At 40.4% G+C, this 19,412-nt stretch overlaps 1 protein-coding gene across 1 annotated transcript in view; it reads left to right on the top strand.

Moving 5' to 3' along the window:
* Positions 1 to 19,412, top strand: part of LOC309556008 (histone deacetylase 9-like) — a 903,604-nt gene that overhangs the window by 762,187 nt on the left and 122,005 nt on the right. Inside the window, exon 13 of the mRNA XM_082258269.1 lies at positions 1,109 to 1,326. Coding sequence (XP_082114395.1) covers positions 1,109 to 1,326 — 218 coding nt within the window. The remainder of the gene's footprint in view (positions 1 to 1,108; positions 1,327 to 19,412) is intronic.

The following is a 19,412-nucleotide window of genomic DNA, read 5'->3' as shown; positions in this document are numbered from 1 at the left end:
CAGCCGGAAGCACACACTAGTGATGTCGAGGAGAAGAGGAAGAGAACAGAGGCTCCTGCCAGTCGCATCGCTGGATCGTGGGACATGTAAGTGTGTGTTTATTAAAAGTCAGCAGCTACACTTTTTGTAGCTGCTGAGTTTTGATAAACTCAAAAATGGGTGGAGCTCCTCTTTAAAGTGGTTGTAAAGCCTAAGGGTTTGCTACCTTAATGCAATGTATGCATTAAGGTAAAAAATCTTCAGTGTTGCATGTGTCCCCCCTCACCCACCTTATTCTTACCTGGGTCCGATCCTGTTCTAGCACTGTGCATGGGAGCATCCGCTCTCCTGGCTCTGTCCCTCCTGGCTCTGTCCCTTCTGGCTCTGTCCCTTCTCACTATACAGATTGATAGCAGTATGAGCCATTGGCTCCCGTTGCTGTCAAATAAATTCTGTGACAAGGGGGGGGGCGGGGCTGAGCCGCCCTGTCTTTGTCACTGGACACAGACAATATGAGTGCCCCCATAGGAAGCAGCTTCCTTTAAGAGCACTTGCCAAAGAGGTGGAGCCCAGAGTGCTTGTGGGGGACCCGAGAGGCGGAGGATCAGGGCTGCCTTGAGCAACGCTAAGGCCTGGCCGTCGAGAGGCTATAAATTTGCATGCGCTCAGTACCAAAAGGTTAAGTGGTTTGTCTTAACCCTCTAACTTCCGCTTTGTCCGAACAGTTTGACCTGTTAAAGGAATATGAAAAATATAAGACATACTGGGCAGATCACTGGAAAAATTAGGGGGAAAAAAAGCCTAAAAGAGAAAACTATTGCAGACCTAACATCTAAGGGTTTGTAAACTGCAAATCATTAATCTAGTTTTTGGGTTTAATACAAATGTAGGCCACTTTTATTGCATTGCCTCTATGACTGCAAATATTTGGGACCACACTGTTCTACCTGTGTACCACATCTAATATAATCCTGTATAATCTAATCTAATCACATGTGATATGTACTGTATATGGTATGTAAAATAACATTTTTGGGGGACAAAACCTGGACCTTTTTTAATTTGCATCTTGAGATGTGTTTATTGATCGCTTCCCTTTATTAAATTGTAGTTTTTAATTTTATTTTAGGTGGTGCTGCAATTCTTCATCAGTCTCCACTTACAGCAAAAGAGCGAGTTTCTCCAGCGGGCAGGGTTGCTCACAAACTGCCTCGGCACCGGCCCCTGCACAGAACACAATCGGCTCCGCTGCCTCACAGCACTTTGGCCCAGCTTGTCATTCAGCAGCAGCACCAGCAGTTTTTGGAGAAGCAGAAACAATATCAGCAACAAATCCAAATGAACAAAGTGAGCCCACTTTAACACACATACCTTTATGTGCATGCTAAGAATCCCTCGTAATGCAGTGCACTTTATACCTGTTACTGTGGCTCTTAATGGACTAATATACCTAACAAACATGTACCTGCGTACAAAATAACAACTAATATTTACCAGTGCTAATGCAGACATTTCCACCTCTGTACAAAACCTTCTGAATTTTGCTACTGTATTTAATAGAGTCTGGACAATATCAACTCAACTCATCCAACTGACATTATGTACTAAAATATTGCTTATAGCAGTACACTGCACAAATACATACATCATTACTAAATGAACCTGTATTTGCCCTTAGTAGGCTTAGTGGTCAGTTCATACTAACATTAAATTAAGTCAATACGTAGTCATTCGGGTATCTACTCAAATTATCAATGGCTGATAAAACCTGATCAAGTGGTAAATACGCAGTACAACTTGCTCCCAGTAATTAGTATAGGACATTACAATTATGTGCTGCTTTGTTGTACATCATTTTTATATTTTGTATATGGTATATGAGGGGTTTTTGGTTTACATATAACATTTTTACTTAAATGTCTGTTTATGTAGTCTTTTGAAACATTTCTACTGCCATACTATGGTTTTAATAAATCAAAGGATACCCCTTACTGCGAGAAATGCTGAGGCTGGAATTGCTGACTTCCTTCTGAAAATGAAGCTTGGCTGTCATTCTAATCCAATGGCTTCAATATTTCTGAGTCACTGACCCGGCACAGGAAAAGGCAAATTAAAGGAGAGGTTGGCAGTGGCAGCCATCATATCCCCTTTCATATTCCCTTTAACCCATGTTGTGCACTGAGGAACAGTTTCAGGTTTGGCAATATAAGATCGATTTTCTCTAGATTAGCCTGTGGGCTGAGGCAGAGAACATCAGTTCCCCCAACTATGCCCCTAAAAGGCAGGGATGCCAACTATTGTATTCGGCAACCACGGCATTTGCGTCTGCCTAGATTTAGTGGCACTGCTGAATATTGACTGCATCTGGTAGGGTGCAGTGATTTTTGCATGATAATTTTCCACTTGGTCAATTTTTAAATTGACTTTTATGGAGTGATGGTGCTTGCAGGGCCTCCAATTAATTTGGTATGAATTTGATAAAAATTTGGGCCATCCTTTCCCCAGCCTTATCTTCTATGTCAGATTGGACCTATTTCTTATCACTAGTAATTAGGATGAGAAAGGTGATTTACTGTACTAAAGGAGCTGAGGATGTTCAAACAGTAAGATGCATGAATATGTAAATATAGACTTCAGTTATCCAATCATGATTGGGCATTCAAAGTGAGCAGGAATTAGCTTTTCACATGATGGGCAATTGGAGTGAATATTCACGTGATTTACATGAAAAGTTAGCTTTAGTAAATCAGCCCAATTAGGTAGCATTCTTCTTGAAACATCCCCCTGCCTGATGCGGCGATGAGAACCAACATAAAAACAATGAAAGATTGGTCTACTTTCTATGGAGAAATAGAATTTATCTATCACTGAACAGATAGTTTCCAACATCCAGTACATCATTCAGCACAAAATTATATTTATTTGATTTATTTATGTGTACAGATACTTGTAGCTATGTTTTTTTCATACTGGCATACATATATCAATTTTAAATGCACTTGCTGGTTACAATTTTTATTATTATTTATCATTTCTCTGTAGATAATCCTTAAATTGCATGTCCTTGTAAACAAACAAATGAGCATGACTTTTTTTTTTTTTACTTGAACTTATAGTTACATAGTTAATACTATTGAAATACTTCAGCTGAATAAATGAATGCAGCATGTCCATAGTATACGATTCTTATTGATGCTTCTTCTGTTCCTGGATTTGATGTGTAGCACAGCTTAAAATTAGTGACATATGTTGGCCACTAGAGGGAGCTTGAAAATTCAACATTTAGATCATTAGAGATCTCAAAACTGCTTGTAATTTATTTTTTGGAATCCTGAATAGCCTGCATTTAAAGAAATGCTGCTAATCAATAATTAATATTATTTTTTTTACGTCACTATGCTATTTCACATTGCTTGCCACAGACCATTGTTAAAAGAAATTCAGCTGTATACAAATGTAAGTTTGTGATGATATTGATATATAGTGCATTGTTTTTTAACTTATGAAAGCGAGCAGAATTTTTGGTGTAGCAGTACTGGCATCAAAGATTTTGCACCATGACTTTTTTTAACCAATAAATTCTACATGAGTAAGTTTTCGTTTCATATGTGTATATTGCAGTGACAATAACATTATTTATGACATTTTGGGGTAACAATGAGGGTTATTTACTAAAACTGGAGACTTCAAATTCTGATGCATCTCCTTATTGAAACCAATTAGCTTCCTGGTTTTAGCCCACGTTCACATTGGTCTGTTTTGACATGCTTTTTGACATGTCAAATCACATGTCAAATCGGAACCAATTGCCAGCAATGGCACCGTTCGAATCGATGCAACGCTGACTTTGCGGCGCTGCACCGATTCCCAAAAGTAGTTTCTGCACTACTTTTGGCGACTTTGTGGGACGATTTCAATAGACATCTGTGCAGGAACCCCTACAGGTGTCTGTGAAATTGCCCCTGATGGCGGTTTGAAATTGTGTGAGTTCAGCTAAACTTTAAGCCGGCCTCAGTGTGAATCTAGGATTACTGTCAAAGCTTAATTGAACAAGCTGAAGTTAGAAGCTGATTGGCTACCATGCACAGCTGCACCAGATTCTGAGTGCACCGGCTTTAGTAAATCTCCCCCAGTATTTGCAGTCCCAATACTAGGAAATTCCTACCTACATCCGAGCCTGTACAAGAACCTATCAGTAATGTTTTTTACTCTGAAATGTCATTTTCTAAAGCAAAACTTTGAAGAAACATAATCAAGCATTATTAAACCCAAAAGCAAACATTTATTATATTGCAGCTTACTAATATTTAGATATGATGGCTGCATTTGTTCCCTCTTTTATTTTCATCTGGTAATCTAGCAATCAAGGGTGTTGCTTTACATAAACTCAAGCTCTCCTTTAGAATGTATCAGTTTACATGGATGAGACAAGCCACTTAACACTGGCAGGGATAATTAAAATGATGCACTTTTATTTACTCATGTACAACTTTTACCCCCCCCCCCCTACTGACAATGCTGCTGATCACCAGGTGAAAACAGGTGAACAGAGTCAAAGAAAAAAAAACTGATGCAGTCACCACATCTATTGATTAGCAGGCTGCAATATAATACATCTTTGGTTTTGGGTTTAATACTGCTTTAAGAAAATATGGATCGGTGGGTATCAACGGACACATGTGGACATCCCATCCGATGCTATTCACTAAAAACCGATGGATGGGGATCCATTCCCCATCCATATGGCAGATTGGATGGCAGTCGGGTGTGAACATACAGGCGGACCTATTGGCATCCGACTGCCAATAGAGGAGAGTGGGGATCATTGGACAGGTTCCCCACTGAGCAGGCAGACTCCAACAGAGCCCGTCTCGTGTAGAAGGGTCTTATCTGAACCAAATATAGCTGATCTGTTTCTCTTCAAAGAACTACTGTTAAAGCCAAACTCTAGCTAAAACTTATTTGTGAAAGTCCTCATATAGTCAGGTCATGGTAAAGCTAAGAGTAGCTAGTCACATTCAGCTGGATTTTTTGTTCAATGTTGAAGACATTTCGTAGGTCATCCAAGCCACTTCTTCAGTTCCAATGAGTGTAAGGAACATAGTCAGCATGTACATCCACACAGATAGCAGGGACTTTGATCCAATCATCATGGAATGTGCAGATGCTGGTTGTCCAAAAAACAGGATGGGAAGTGTGAAAGTTGTGGATGGTTAAGATTTCAAACTGACATTTTTCTTCATTTAAATTTCCATCATTGCACACGGCAATTCCTTGCCCCCATTTCCCTAATTTCAGTGTATCTGGCATAGATGCACAGTCTGAACTAGTAACATAGAAAACTGGAAAACTCCCTAAAATGTCTGCTGTCTGTGGGCCAGTGTTATTTCTGTTGGTTGGTCCTTCAGGGCCACGGCTCTTCACACTGAGAAAATTACGTCTTCTGTACTTCACATTGAACTGAAAGACGTCTATGGGAGAGGAAATAGACAGTGCTGAGGGAGTGAAGGCCTCATTGTTTTTAAAATATGAAAGCTCTGACGCACTGTGCATGGGCTTGTAGTACCCAGAGGGAATGCATATTCCAAGTGTGACAACACTGCTCCTCCTAAGCAGCTTGAGTAGCCTTGCTACCCTTACAAAGGAAGTTGAAACAGAGGTTAAAAGAAGCAATATTGGGTGAATACTTTAAAAAGAACAAGTATCCTGCAACAAGTGCATGGTAGGTAAAGATTTCAAGATTTTAATTAGGATTTAAATCCATTTTTCGGCACCCCCTAAATATAAATTTACTGTGACCTGATTTGGCCATTTTTAACTGAATTGTATGATGATCACCAAACTTGGGGGAATGGATATTTTCAGCTGTCCACTATTGCTTCCTCTAAAATAAGCTGACCTCTCCATCAGATTATGCCAACATACTGGACCATAGTTTTATGTCTATGATCAACTTTATTGCTTGCTTTAAGGCAAATCTGTCACATGCACGGTTAGATAACTTTGACGTTTAAGAAACTTTTCAAAAATGGAAGGAATTCTGATCAATTTCTATTCTTGGAGAGAGACCTATTTATATGCACAGATCAAGACTTCCTCTTTTGTTTGTTCTATGTATTTCTGTCCAGCAGTCCCAACAGTAAGTCGTGTTGATGGTCTCTTTTATTCTAGTTACACACACATACGTTATACAGTCCGAAATAGAAAAGATGTTAAGATCTAATCCAAAGACAAGTGTAAATACTATCAAGTTATGACTATTCCCGTTGTCCAAAGAAAAGCAATGGAGATGATTTACTAAAATTGAAAAGCAAGGGGGATTAAAGAAGGTGTGTGGAAACCAGCCAGTCCTTAGCTTGATATACTTACCCACCAGTCTGCTAACAAACCAAAATAAACCAGTCTAACAAAATAGGTTAAAAACAGGGGTTTATTTAACACACATTTGCAAACGCATGTATAAGCTGCAAGGCCAACAACAAGGCACCCTGTGTATCTTGCAGTCCTAACACTTCCTAACACTACTCATCCTGAGTGTCTGAGTGTCTCCACAATGGAAGCACATGAATGTTGATGGATAGATGGATGGATGTATGGATGGATGGGAAACAGGTGGGCTTGGAGATGGCCCAATCCTCCCCCAACCTGCTCCCATCCATGATTGGTAATGAAAAACGAATGGCTATGTAGTAGCCACAGGGTGCAAACTAAAGGTGATCAGCTAGGAAACACACACCCCCATCCCTTTAATATAGATGGTGAAGACAAAAGAGGACTTTGAATGAGACACCCGTCTGTAAAGCAAGCGTCTCCATCCCAGATAATGTACAAAAAATGGGCAGTTTTGGGACTTTGGATGAGACACCGGCGATCACTGATCAGTGTTTCCAGCCCTGTATATAACAAAATTGAAAAGCAGGGGAGATTGAATTGTATGATGATCACCTTGTCTATTGTTCATTATAGACTGCACTAGACACACCAGACTGACTAATCTCGGGGGAATGGATATTTTCAGCTGTCCACTATTGTTTCCTCTGAAATAAACTGACCTCTCCATCAGATTATGCCAACATACTGGACCATAGTGTTATGTCTATGGTCAGCTTTATTGCCTGCTTTAAGGCAAATCTGTCACATGCACGGTTAGATAACTTTGAAGTTTAAGAAACTCGTCATAAATGGAAGGAATTCTGATCAATTTCTATTCTTGGAGAGAGACCTATTTATATGCACAGATCAAGACTTCCTATTTTGTTTGTTCTATGTATTTCTGTCCAGCAGTCTCAACAGTAAGTCGCGTTGATGGTCTCTTTTATTCTAGTTACACACACATACGTTATACAGTCCAAAGTAGAAAAGATGTTAAGATCTAATCCAAAGACAAGTGTAAATACTATCAAGTTATGACTATTCCCATTGTCCAAAGAAAAGCAATGGAGATGATTTACTAAAACTGGAGAGTGCAAAATTTGGTGCAGCTCTGCATAGAAAACAATCAGCTTCCAGGTTTTTTTTGTCAAAGCTTAATTGAACAAGCTGAAGTCAGAAGCTGATTGGCTACCATGCACAGCTGCACTAGGTTTTGCACTTTGCAGTTTCAGTAAATCAACCCTGATGTTTTATAAAGCATAGGCTGGCCATACATTATACAATTTTCTGTACAATTTTTTTGAAATTTACCTTCAACTATGTAGTACAAAGGCCTGCCTTTTTAAAAGAACAAATATGCCATACTTACCTGCTCTGTGTGGTGTTGCACAGAGCAGCCCTATCCTCCTCTACTTGGGTCCTTCGCCAGTGCTCTGGGCCCCTCCCCCTTGCCGATTGCCCTCATAGCAAGTTGTTTGCTATGGGGGCCTCATGTGTGCTCACTCCTGAGCTGGCTCACTGTGTCCATAAAACACAGAAACCATGGCTTAGCCTTGCCCCCCACTTCCACCTCACTGGCTCTGATTGACAACAGTGGGAATCAATGGCTCCTGCTGTTGCATCTCAGCCAATGAGGAAGGAGAGCCTCGGCTTTTGTGCACATTGCTAGATCGAGATTGGGTAAAAAGGTAAAAAACTTTCAGCCTTTACAACCACTTTAACCACTTGCTGACCGGACCATAGCCGAATGACGGCTACAGCGCGGTCGGCTTATTCTGGAAGGGCGTACAATGATGTCCTCCCAGAATCGCGCTCTCTGCGCCCCCCTGGAGCGAGCACACAGGAGTGTCCATGCTCCCTGGGTTCATGAGACCCGGCGCATCACCGATCATGGTAAAGGGCCAATGACAGAGGCCCTTTACTACGTGATCGCTCCGTCCAATGACGGAGCGATCAGTTGTCAATAAACCGGCCCATGTCCTGTTCGGTTTTCTCCTCTCCTTGCATGCTGTACACAGCGATCGGTACAGCATGCGAGGAGAAGAGGGAGACCCCAACGCTGCTCACCCCTGCCTCTTCTATGCCTCAATCATGCCCATCTGTGCCTAATCCATGCCTCAATCATGCCCATCCATGCCTCAATCAGGCCCATCCGTGCCTCAATCATGCCCATCTGTGCCTCATCAGTGTCTCAATCATGCCCATCTGTGCCTCAATCATGCCTTAATCATGCCCATCCATGCCTCAATCATGCCCATCTGTGCCGTATCTGTGCTTCATTTATCCCTCATTCATGCCAATCTGTGCCTCATTTGTGCCTCAGTCATGCCAATATGTGCCTCATCTGTGCCTCAATCATGCCCATGCCTACCTCAATCATGCCTCATTCATGCCACTATGTGCCTTGTCAATGCCTCATTCATGCCCATATGTGCCTCTTTAATGCCCATCTGTGCCACATCCATGCCTCATCTGTCCCATCCATGCCTTATCCGTGCTCACCCATGCCACATCAATGCTCACCCATGCCACATCAGTCCTCATTCATGCCACATCTGTGCCACATCAGTGCTCATCCGTGCCACATCTATACCACATCAGTGATCATCCCTGCCACATCAGTGCTCATCCATGCCACATCCATGCCACATCAGTGCTCATCCCTGCCACATCAGTGCTCATCTGTGCCACATCCATGCCACATCATTGTTCATCAGTGCCACATCAGTGCTCATCAATGGCACATCTGTGCCATGTCAGTGCTCATCTGTGCCACATCCATGCCACATCAGTGCCCACCCATGCGACATCAGTGCTCATCCATGCAACATCCATGCCACATTAGTGCTCATCTGTGCCTCATCCATGCCACATCCATGCTAATGCATGCCACATCCATGCCGCATCAGTGCTTATCCGTGCCACATCAGTGTTCATCCATGCCATGTCGATGCTCATCAGTACCACATCCATGCCTCATCAGTGCTCATCTGTGCCACATCAGTGCTCATCTGTGCCACATCCATGCACATCAGTGCTCATCTGTGCCACATCAGTGCTTATCCATGCCACATCAGTGCCACTATAGTGCTTATCAGTGCCCTACAGTGCCTCACAACAGTGTAATGGGTAGTCAGGAAATTAAATTTGTAATTTTATGTCCCAAGAGCACCTGACAGTGCTTCCTGAATGTTGGGCCTCTGTATGTGGCTTGGCTGTGTAAAAGTCTCACGTATGTGGTATCCCCATACTCCGGAGTATTTTGTATTTTGGGGTGTAATTTTTGCTATTTACATAGCATGCTATATGTTAGAAAGATCTTATAAATGAACAACTTTGTGTAAAAAAAAAAAGGCATTTTAATTTTCTTTCTACATTTTCCAAAAACTTGAGGGAAAAAATTACATTTTGACTCATAGATTATGTGTTAGGGTGTTTGCTTTCCAAAATGGGGTCATTTTGTGGGCGTTTCCATTGCCTGGTGCTCCAGGGCCTTCAAAAGTGTGAAAGGTTGACAGGAAATGATATGTGTAATTTATCCTCCTATAATGCCTGGAGGTGCTACATGAATGTTGGACTTCTCTATGTGGCCAGGCTGTGTAAAAGTATCACACATGGTATCACCATACTCAGGAGGAGGAGCAGAATGTATTTTGGGGTGTAGTTGCAAGTATGCCTATACAGCGTGTGAGAAATAACTTGGTAATATGACAGTTTTGTGAAAAAAATCTTCATTTTGCAAATAATTGTGAGAAAAAATAACTTTAAAAAACTCACCATGCCTCTTACTAAATACCTTGGAAGGTCTACTTTCCAAAAAGGGGTAATTTGGGGGGAATTTCTACTTTCCTGGGTTAGTGTTTCAAGAAATGAGATAGGTCGGCAGTACATCAGGCGTGATCAATTTTCAATGATTGGCACCATAGCTTTTAGACTCTATAATCTTCAGAAACACCAAATAATATATACTTATTTGGGTTATTTTTATCAAAGATATGTAGCAGTATAACTTTTGGACAAAATTTATGAAGAAAAATGAATAAATTAGCAAAATTTTCAAAACGAAACAAAAAAACTGCATTTTCTTTACACAATTTTCGGTCTTTTATCATTTACAGCATAAAAAATAAAAAACCCAATGATGAATAAATACCACCAAAAGAAAGCTCTATTTGTGTGAAAAAAGGACATACATTTCATATGAGTACAGTGTCGCATGACTGAGTAGTTGTCATTCAAAATGTGTACTGAAAGCTGAAAATTGGCCTGGTTAGGAAGAGGGTATAAGTGCCCAGTGGGTAAGTGGTTAAGGCTATTTGGCAAGCTATTGCAAGCTAAAAAAAAAAAGCATGGGTAGCTGCACACTGCTAAAAGTACCATTCAGCAGGAAGAAGTTTTTTTTTTATTATGGCTTAAAGGGCTACATTGAATATGCAAAAATCAGTTACATACCATGCTTGATAGAATTCCTTAAAGCTGCACGTAAAATTAGGAAACAGTGCAATGTAGTCCTATAAAAGTGACATTATGTTCTTTTTGAGGTAGCAGGACAGGTGGTCAGACAGAATGAGGCTGATTTACTGAAAGAGTTTAGAATCTTCACTAAATTGAGTGAATATATACTTCAATTATCCAAAATTGAAACAGATTTCAGTTCACTTTGAATACCCAATCATGTGCAGATGTAAACAGCAATTTTCTTTTTATGAATAGATAATTGATATACACATATATATATATATATATATATATATATATATATATATATATATATATATATATATATATATTGTAACAGGTCAACATTTTAGAACCATGTCTTTCTTTTCCCTTAGACAACGATTCTACTTTAACTACATTTATTACAAAAAAAAAACCCTTGCAAATGTCTTCATAAAGTTTGATTGTTTTGTCAGTTTTAATTTCAAACTAGTAGCCCCTTATTTTCAAGATCAGCTTTCTAATGATCTGACATTACATGTCAGATTTTCTATGGATATTCTTATGTTCTTATGCACAGAGGCCATTTGTCTGGGCTGCTACATAAAGGTTATGGATTTTCTAATAGTGGACAGCTCCAGTGACAGCTTTTGAAATGCCAGCAGTATTCATTGGAAGTGACTGCTGTATCTCCGGAAGAAGAGACTTTGGAAACTTCTAACTTTCATTTTTTTTTTCCTGGAAGTTTTCTTCATTTTATAGTCTGAACTCATAGCGTGTCACTTAAAGAAAAAACTTGACACTTGGCATATATATATTGCCAGTTGATGTTTTACCTATGGGAGCTAGACTATGTAAAATACCTTGAAAATTTTGCTGGGAATGCAAATTGTGACATTCCATCTAAGTGTGGGTGGAAGGAGCTTGCCTGACTTTTTTTAAATATTAATGTTTGGAAATCTGACCTGTTCTGTTCTATTTGGAAGGCAGATTTCTGTCAGATTGAATTGGCTTATGTACTGGGGACAGCTGTCTTTCTCTTTAAAAGAGTACTGATTCTAAACTTTACTTTGCAACAGACTGCTTTAAGTGACCTCATAATTATGATTATTATAGGGAGACAGTTAATTTACAATATAATTCAATATAAGAGGAATCAGTAGGCCAATATGTCTTTATTTTATTATTAGCAGACATTGATGATACACCCTAGTCAAAATTAAAGTGGTTCTAAAGCCTAAACATTTTTTACTTTAATGCATCCCCTTTATTAAGGTAAAAAAAATGTTTCAGTATATGTATGGCACTCTTACCCCTTCTATTCTTTCCTGAACCATCATTTGATCCAGCGCTGGGCCCATCTGCAGTGGCCCTCCCCTATCTCACATGCTTTGCTGAGGCATCGGGAGCAATCGGCTCCCACTGCTGTCAGGGCCGAGCCATGCTGTCTGTGTCTATGGATGAGTCAAGCTCACAGATGTGCTACAATAGGATAGGAAGCAGCTTCCTATGGTGACACACCCAAATAAGGAGGAGCCAGGAGCACCAGAGGAGGACCCCAGAAGAGGAGTATCTGTGCTTTTTTTTTCATTTTCTTGCATAGAGCAGGAAGGTATAACCTGTATATTATTTAAGAAAAAACTAGGACTTTAGAGGTTAGAACCTCTGTCAGGTTTCTCTATTTTATACAAAACTAAAAATTGACTTTTGATATGCTTTATGCAATCATGCTAAGACTTTGGTTTAGTGCCTCAGGCAGACCAGTTACTGCTAACCTGTGGTTCCAGGAACCCCAGTTTTGAAGACATGTGAAACACCAGTCCAGGAATTTTCAAAAAAGCACACACAAATGGCACTTTTCCACTGCAAGTACTGGCTTGGCTCTACTTGGCCCTGCTTGGCCGGTTTGCTTTTCCACTGCATGGTACCGCATGGTACGGTATGGTTTGCTTTTCCACTAAAGTAGTACTAAAGTTAAGTGGGTGGGATAACAACGGGGTGGGTGGGATTCTCTGACCAATCAGTGGCTAGTAGTGGCTGCATGCAAAGGAATGTGGGATATGGTACCGTGTATGGTACCTCTTGGAACCACAATCGAGGTGGTACTGTTTTTGAGAGCCGTACCGTTCTCTTCCATGCAGTGGAAAAGCGCCGCAGTACCGTACCGAACCGTTCCTACACCATACCATGCGGTACCAGCAGTGGAAAAGCACAAAAGCGAGCCGAACCGTTTGGTTCCATGCAGTGGAAAAGCGCCATAAGCTCCATGCTATCTCTTTAATGGTTGATGTTGCACAGAATCTTCTGATTTAAGGAAGCTGACCCATCTAGAAGTATAGATAGTTGATTCCTGAATCAGGTTGCGCTGAATTCCATAAAGATCAGACTGATGGGACAGTCAACGTAAAATTATATTGCAGTTATGCGTACTCCAGAGTAGAGTCTCCAAAAGTTATAACAAAACCTTGGGTGACTTCTCTTTCCAGCATCTACTAATTATTAGTTCTGTATAGAAAACACTTTTAAGATAAGACCTAAGATTGTTCTAAGGTCTGAGAGATTGGAGTGGGCACCAAATGCAATCCAGCAGGAAAAATCATGTTCACTTGAGATCTCAATAAAATTGCAAAACTACTTACAAAGAAAGATCTGTGCTTTGTAAAGTTTAGCAAATACAACTGAACATAAAAGGGACACAGGTTGCAATTATATTCAAATGTGGCTATTGTCCTGTAGACCATACATGTATACATCATATTTCCATTTCTTTCATTTCTATAAATAAAACAATCACAACACATTCAGCTAGTCAGTTATTATGTGTGAGTGTTTGCTATTTTCTTAGGCGCAATCAGTACAATGTATTCATTCGTCAGAACAAAAACATAGATCATTCCCAAACTATACCCAGGCAGTGTCTGTTCTGAGCTGTAACATTAACTTCAAAGCCAGCTATGTCAGAAATTAACAGATAACCCTTAGCCATGGCTGTTTCCTATTAAAAGATCTTAGTTCAGGTCCTAAGACTTCTCCTTTAACACTTGAAAAAAGTTATGTGTACTGAAATACACTGAACAAAATTGCAAACGCAACACTTTTGTTTTTGCCCCCATTTTTCATGAGCTGAACTCAAAGATCTAAGACTTTTTCTATGTACACAAAAGGCCCATTTCTCTCAAATATAGTTCACAAATCGGTCTAAATCTGTGTTAGTGAGCACTTCTCCTTTGCCAAGATAATCAATCCAACTCACAGGTGTGGCATATCAAGATGCTAATTAGACAGCATGATTATTGCACAGGTGTGCCTTAGGCTGGCCACAGTAAAAGGCCACTCTAAAAATGTGCAGCTATATCACACAGCACAATGCCACTGATGTTGCCAGTTTTGAGGGAGCTGTTGCCCCTGAATTGAATGTTAATTTCTCTACAAGAAGCTGTCTCCATAGGCGTTCAGAGAATTTGGCAGTACATCCAACCGGCCTCACAACCGCAGACCACGTGTAACCACAACAGCCCAGGACCTCAACATCCAGCATCTTCACCTCCAAGATCATCTGAGACCAGCCATCCGGACAGCTGCTGTAACAATCGGTTTGCATAACCAAAGAATTTCTGCACAAACTGTCAGAAACCATCTCAGGGAAGCTCATCTGCATGCTCGTCCTCCTCATTGGGGTCTCCACCTGATTGCAGTTCGTCATCGTAACCAACTTGAGTGGGCAAATGCTCACATTCTATGGCGTCTGGCATTTTGGAGAGGTGTTCTCTTCACAGATGAATGCCGGTTTTTACTGTACAGGGCAAATGGCAGACAGCGTGTATGGCATTGTGTGGGTGAGCGGTTTGCTGATGTCAACGTTGTGGATTGAGTGGACCATGGTGGTGATGCGGTTATGGGGTTATGGTATGGGCAGGGGTATGTTATGAACAACGAACACAGGTGCATTTTATTGATGGCATTTTGAATGCACAGAGATCCTGAGGCCCATTGTTGTGCCATTCAGCCACGATCATCACCTCATGTTGCAGCATGATAATGCACGGCCCCATGTTGCAAGGATCTGTAAACAATTCCTGGAAGCTGAAAACATCCCAATTCTTGCATGGCCAGCATACTCCCTGGACATGTCACCCATTGAGCATGTTTGGGATGCTCTGGATCAGCTTTTCAGGTCCTGCCAATATCCAGCAACTTCGCACAGCCATTGAAGAGGAGTGGACCAACATTCCACAGGCCACAATCAACAACCAGATCAACTCTATGTGAAGGAGATGTATTGCACTGCGTGATAGTGACTGGTTTTCAGACCCCCCCAGACCCCCCCAATACAGTAAAACTGCACATTTTAGAGTGACCTTTTATTGTGGCCAGCCTAAGGCACACCTGTGCAATAATCATGCTGTCTAATCAACATCTTGATATGCCACACCTGTGAGGTGGATGGATTATCTCAGCAAAGGAGAAGTGCTCACTAACACAGATTTAGACAGATTGGTGAACAATATTTTAGAAAACTAGACCTTTTGTGTACATAAAAAAGTCTTAGATCTTTGAGTTCAGCTCATGAAAAATGGGGGCAAAAACAAAAGTGTTGGGTTTAGAATTTTGTTCAGTGTATATGCTATATAGGGTTGTTGTGTAGATTCCGATGAGCATGTCATGTAACACACCTACTCTTTATACTAAGGAGTAAACTCAAGTTCAAAAATATGATGCTGTCACCATTTGCAGTGTACAATAAATGCCCAAATTATGCAATTCTGTATGAAACTTTTGTTATAAAGCACCATAGGAACTAAAACCCATACGCTGTGCTATTAGTGCAAAAAAAGGTTTTAAGGGGTAAAGCTGGATACATTGGGATGAAAGATGTAAGTACAGTCCATGATTTTAAGAATGCCCATCAAAAGTTTTTCAAAATTTTGCTTGCTTTTAACATTCCCTTTTGGAAAGAATGGCCTTTCCTGAATGAAAAACCATATTCACAGTTAGAAATATGTTAATTAAAAAAATAAATTCCATCCTGCCCAAATTCTTTCATTGCTGCAGCCAAAAATTATAGTCAATTTGGCCCTACTAATTATTAGAAAATTGAACAAAAAATGTTAAACTTAATTCTACTAGTGTACGGCCAGCTCTAGTGTATTTAATATTATAATATACGATGGCAAGAAGTAATGTCAGAAATCTTTTGGCCACACATGACATAGCCCAATCCTGCAATTCTTTGCAAGTGTAAACTATGGCTGTTTTACCTTCAGTAGCTGTTTAGTTAGCTTTATTGATTTCAGGGTGCACTTCATTCACTTGGTAATCATACTATACGAAAAGCTCTTGCAACCAGTGAACAGATTTCAGCAGGAACTGGCCAATTTTGAACCATTAATGGGCAGGATGAATATATCAAGTTGACTTGAGTACAACCAGCCTGCCGGATTCTCTTGTGATTATCGCTAGAAGCTCATATAGCCACTAGCGATAATCACTGTCTTCTCCTGGTGGGGACAGCTTCCCCCGCCTGCCCCCGCCAGGAGCAGATAATTGTTTGGTAGGAGGGATTCCTCTGTCAGCACTGTCTGTGTTGATGGGATAATTGTGCAAATTTCTTTCCTGCAACCCGTACCCACGAATACCCCCTAACCCATTCACCAAAAAAGTGTCAAAAAGAATAAAATCACACACACAGTTTTTGACAATTCCTTTGTTGAAAATTAAAAAAAACAATGTCCTCTGATGTAGATCCATCGTCCCTCACAATGCCTGCTGTACCGCCGGACCCGGAAAAAGAAAAAAAAGCTCTGCCTGCGACTAAGGCTAACCGCCAACTGCTTGCTCTGCCATTTGACAGTTCCTAAAATAAGGGGCGGTGACACCTGGTGCCTTCACCTGGTGACAACACCTTCACATGACATCAACGACCCAGCATGCACCAATTGCTGACGTCACATGGGGGTGGTGCCACAGGTGATGTTGCTGGATGGCTCCGCCTCTTACCAATTTAAGAATGGCAGAGCAGGTAGACGGCGGTTAGCTTTCGTTGCGGATGGAGCTTTTTTTTTTTTTTCTTTTTTTCTGGCCAGCAGTGCTGTGGGAATGGAGATTGATGATAGATCTACATCGGGGGACAGTGTTTTTTTTTTTTTTTTTAATCTATAATTAAGGAATAGTCAAAAACGTGTGCGTGTTTTTATTTCTTTTTGACACTAGCACTTCCCACTGTTCTCAGGAAGAGACCCTTGTCTCAATCAACGTGGGGGCAAGCTGTTATGGGAACATCCCCCCTTTTTCTGGTCTGCCAGATTAAATGCTCAGATAAGGGTCTGGTAAAGATTTTGGGGGGCCCCACACCATTTTTTTTAATTTTGGTGTTTATTTTACATTTTTGTATTGCCGGTAACGGCTTGCAGCTGGGAACATTTATTTAAATTTCTTTTTTTTCTTTTTATATGTTATATGCTGTTATATTTTGCTGCAGCAGGTTTTATATGTGGTACAGATGTGCCACTTTACAAGCAGACTAAGGGGACCCCCTAGGCACTATATTTAAAGAAGTTTTTTATTTTTATTGTTTCACTTTTAAGCATCATTAAAATCAATGCTCCTGTAAAAAAAAATCTTTCTTAAAAAAAATGTTTGCATTTGTAAATGTCCCCCAGGACAGTACCTGGGCCCCCGTACCCTTTTTATGGCCATTAACTTCCATATAAGCCTTCAAAATGGGGACTTTTGATTGAGTTCGCATCTGGGGCCTGAACTTTTTTACATGTTTGGGAGTTCTGGTGTGAACCCATCCAGAGGGTGTTCGCACATCCCTAATAAGTACCTGTAATAAATAAAAAATAAAAAACATAAAAAAGAAAAATGTACGTTTATTGCTCCTACCCAGAAAGCATGCAATTAAAAGGCAATAAATGAACCTTTAGAGAGGAGTACTTTACATAAACTAGCAAACAATGGGAGGTACTTGCCAAATAATTATTGTAATAAAAGGGGTACATATTATAAAAGAGAGAATCACTGATCATTGCCATCCAATCAGGGGAATTCTGTAATATGCGTTAGTGCATATTTGTATTGATCCTTATTCTAATGAATACACGTGTAAATATGAAAAAATTTAAACCAGTGTCCTGCTGTTTGCATCTCTAAAGCATTATTCTGTGAAACCACAAAAGATATTTAAAGTGGTTGTAAACGAACAAGGTTTTTTACCTTCATGCATTGTATGCATGAAAGAAAAAAAACCTTCTGTGTGCAGCAGCCTCCCCAGCCCCCCTAATGCTTACCTGAGCCCCCTCTCCATCCAGTGATGTACACGATAGTTTTGCCTCTCCAGGGAATCGCAATCCTAATTGACTTTTGACAGCCAGTGAGCCAACCAGGAGGCAGAGAGGGCAGGGCCGAGCTGCAGCTCTGTGTGTGAAGGGACACACAGAGCTGTGGGTCGGGGGCATGCCTGCTTGGGTGTCCCCAGAGCCAGCTGCTTGCTGTGGGGGCACCTGGCAAGAGGGAGGAGCCAGGAGCAACGGAGTGGGACCTGAGAAGAGGAGGATCCAGGCTGCTCTGTGCAAAACCATTACACAGAGCAGATAAGTATAACATATTTATTATTTTACTTAAAAAAAAAAAAAAAGACTTTTTTGTCACTTTAAAACTGAACTTTGCAAATTACAAAACAAATACCCTGGCAGTTAGACCCTCCTGCAAGGGTTAAATGTTTGTTGCATGGAAAAGCTAGTGGAATAAACTGTAAGTCCTTTTTCCTCGCTTTTCCTCACTATCAGCACTCCTCTCTTCTCTCCGTCACTCTGGGTTGCTAGCCAGCCTTGCCATTCTCACATACAATGCAGGACTGCATTGTATGTGAGAATTCTGTATTGTACAGTATGTGAGGATATTATTGTGTGACCACTGGTTGGAGCACCTTAGGGAAGAGGATACCAGGGGCCGGTCAAACAATGGGCTGGAGTGAAAAATAAGATAAGTATTACAGTATGTTTCTTTACCCCCAGACCTAATGAACTGTTAAGCCTTGCAGTACAAGGAGGTCCCACTGCAAGGGTATTTTTTTCTGGTGCCTGGAATTGGGAATAGAACAACAAAAAAATTGAAATATTGTATTCTCATAAGATATATATTTTTTTTGTTTTTAAGGAAAAGTTTAGTATATTCATCTTTTTTTTTTTTTTTTTAAATATACTGTACATGTAAATTCAATTAAAAAAGGGATTTTCAGTTAATTGTTTGTATTTATATGTAAATTGGGACAGCAATATTTTCTAAGATTTTTGTTAAAATTTGACCAGAGTTTTATTTCTGTAAAGTTTCTAGGTTAGATCCTTAAATGCTAAGTATGTGCGTGCATTTCCTGATTTTATAAATTGGAGATCAGTTTACTGAAAAGGTGATCATTAGGGCAAGCTACATAGGCAGTCACCTAAAAGCGACAAGTTAAACAGTCCAGCTGTTTTATGCCTTAGATATACATAATTTACCATTTCTGTAAGCTATAGTGCCAGGAGAATAACTAGAAATTTTTGCCCCTCCCTTGAAAAAAATGATGCATTTATTTTCCTAATACAAAACTAGTCTTGCATGCAATATCTCCCTTGGCACCA

Source organism: Pelophylax lessonae (assembly GCF_965119305.1).
Source record: "Pelophylax lessonae genome assembly, chromosome: 5".
Classification (NCBI taxonomy): domain Eukaryota; kingdom Metazoa; phylum Chordata; class Amphibia; order Anura; family Ranidae; genus Pelophylax; species Pelophylax lessonae.
Note: the sequence above shows the minus strand (reverse complement) of the source record. Positions and strands in the feature narration are given on the sequence as shown.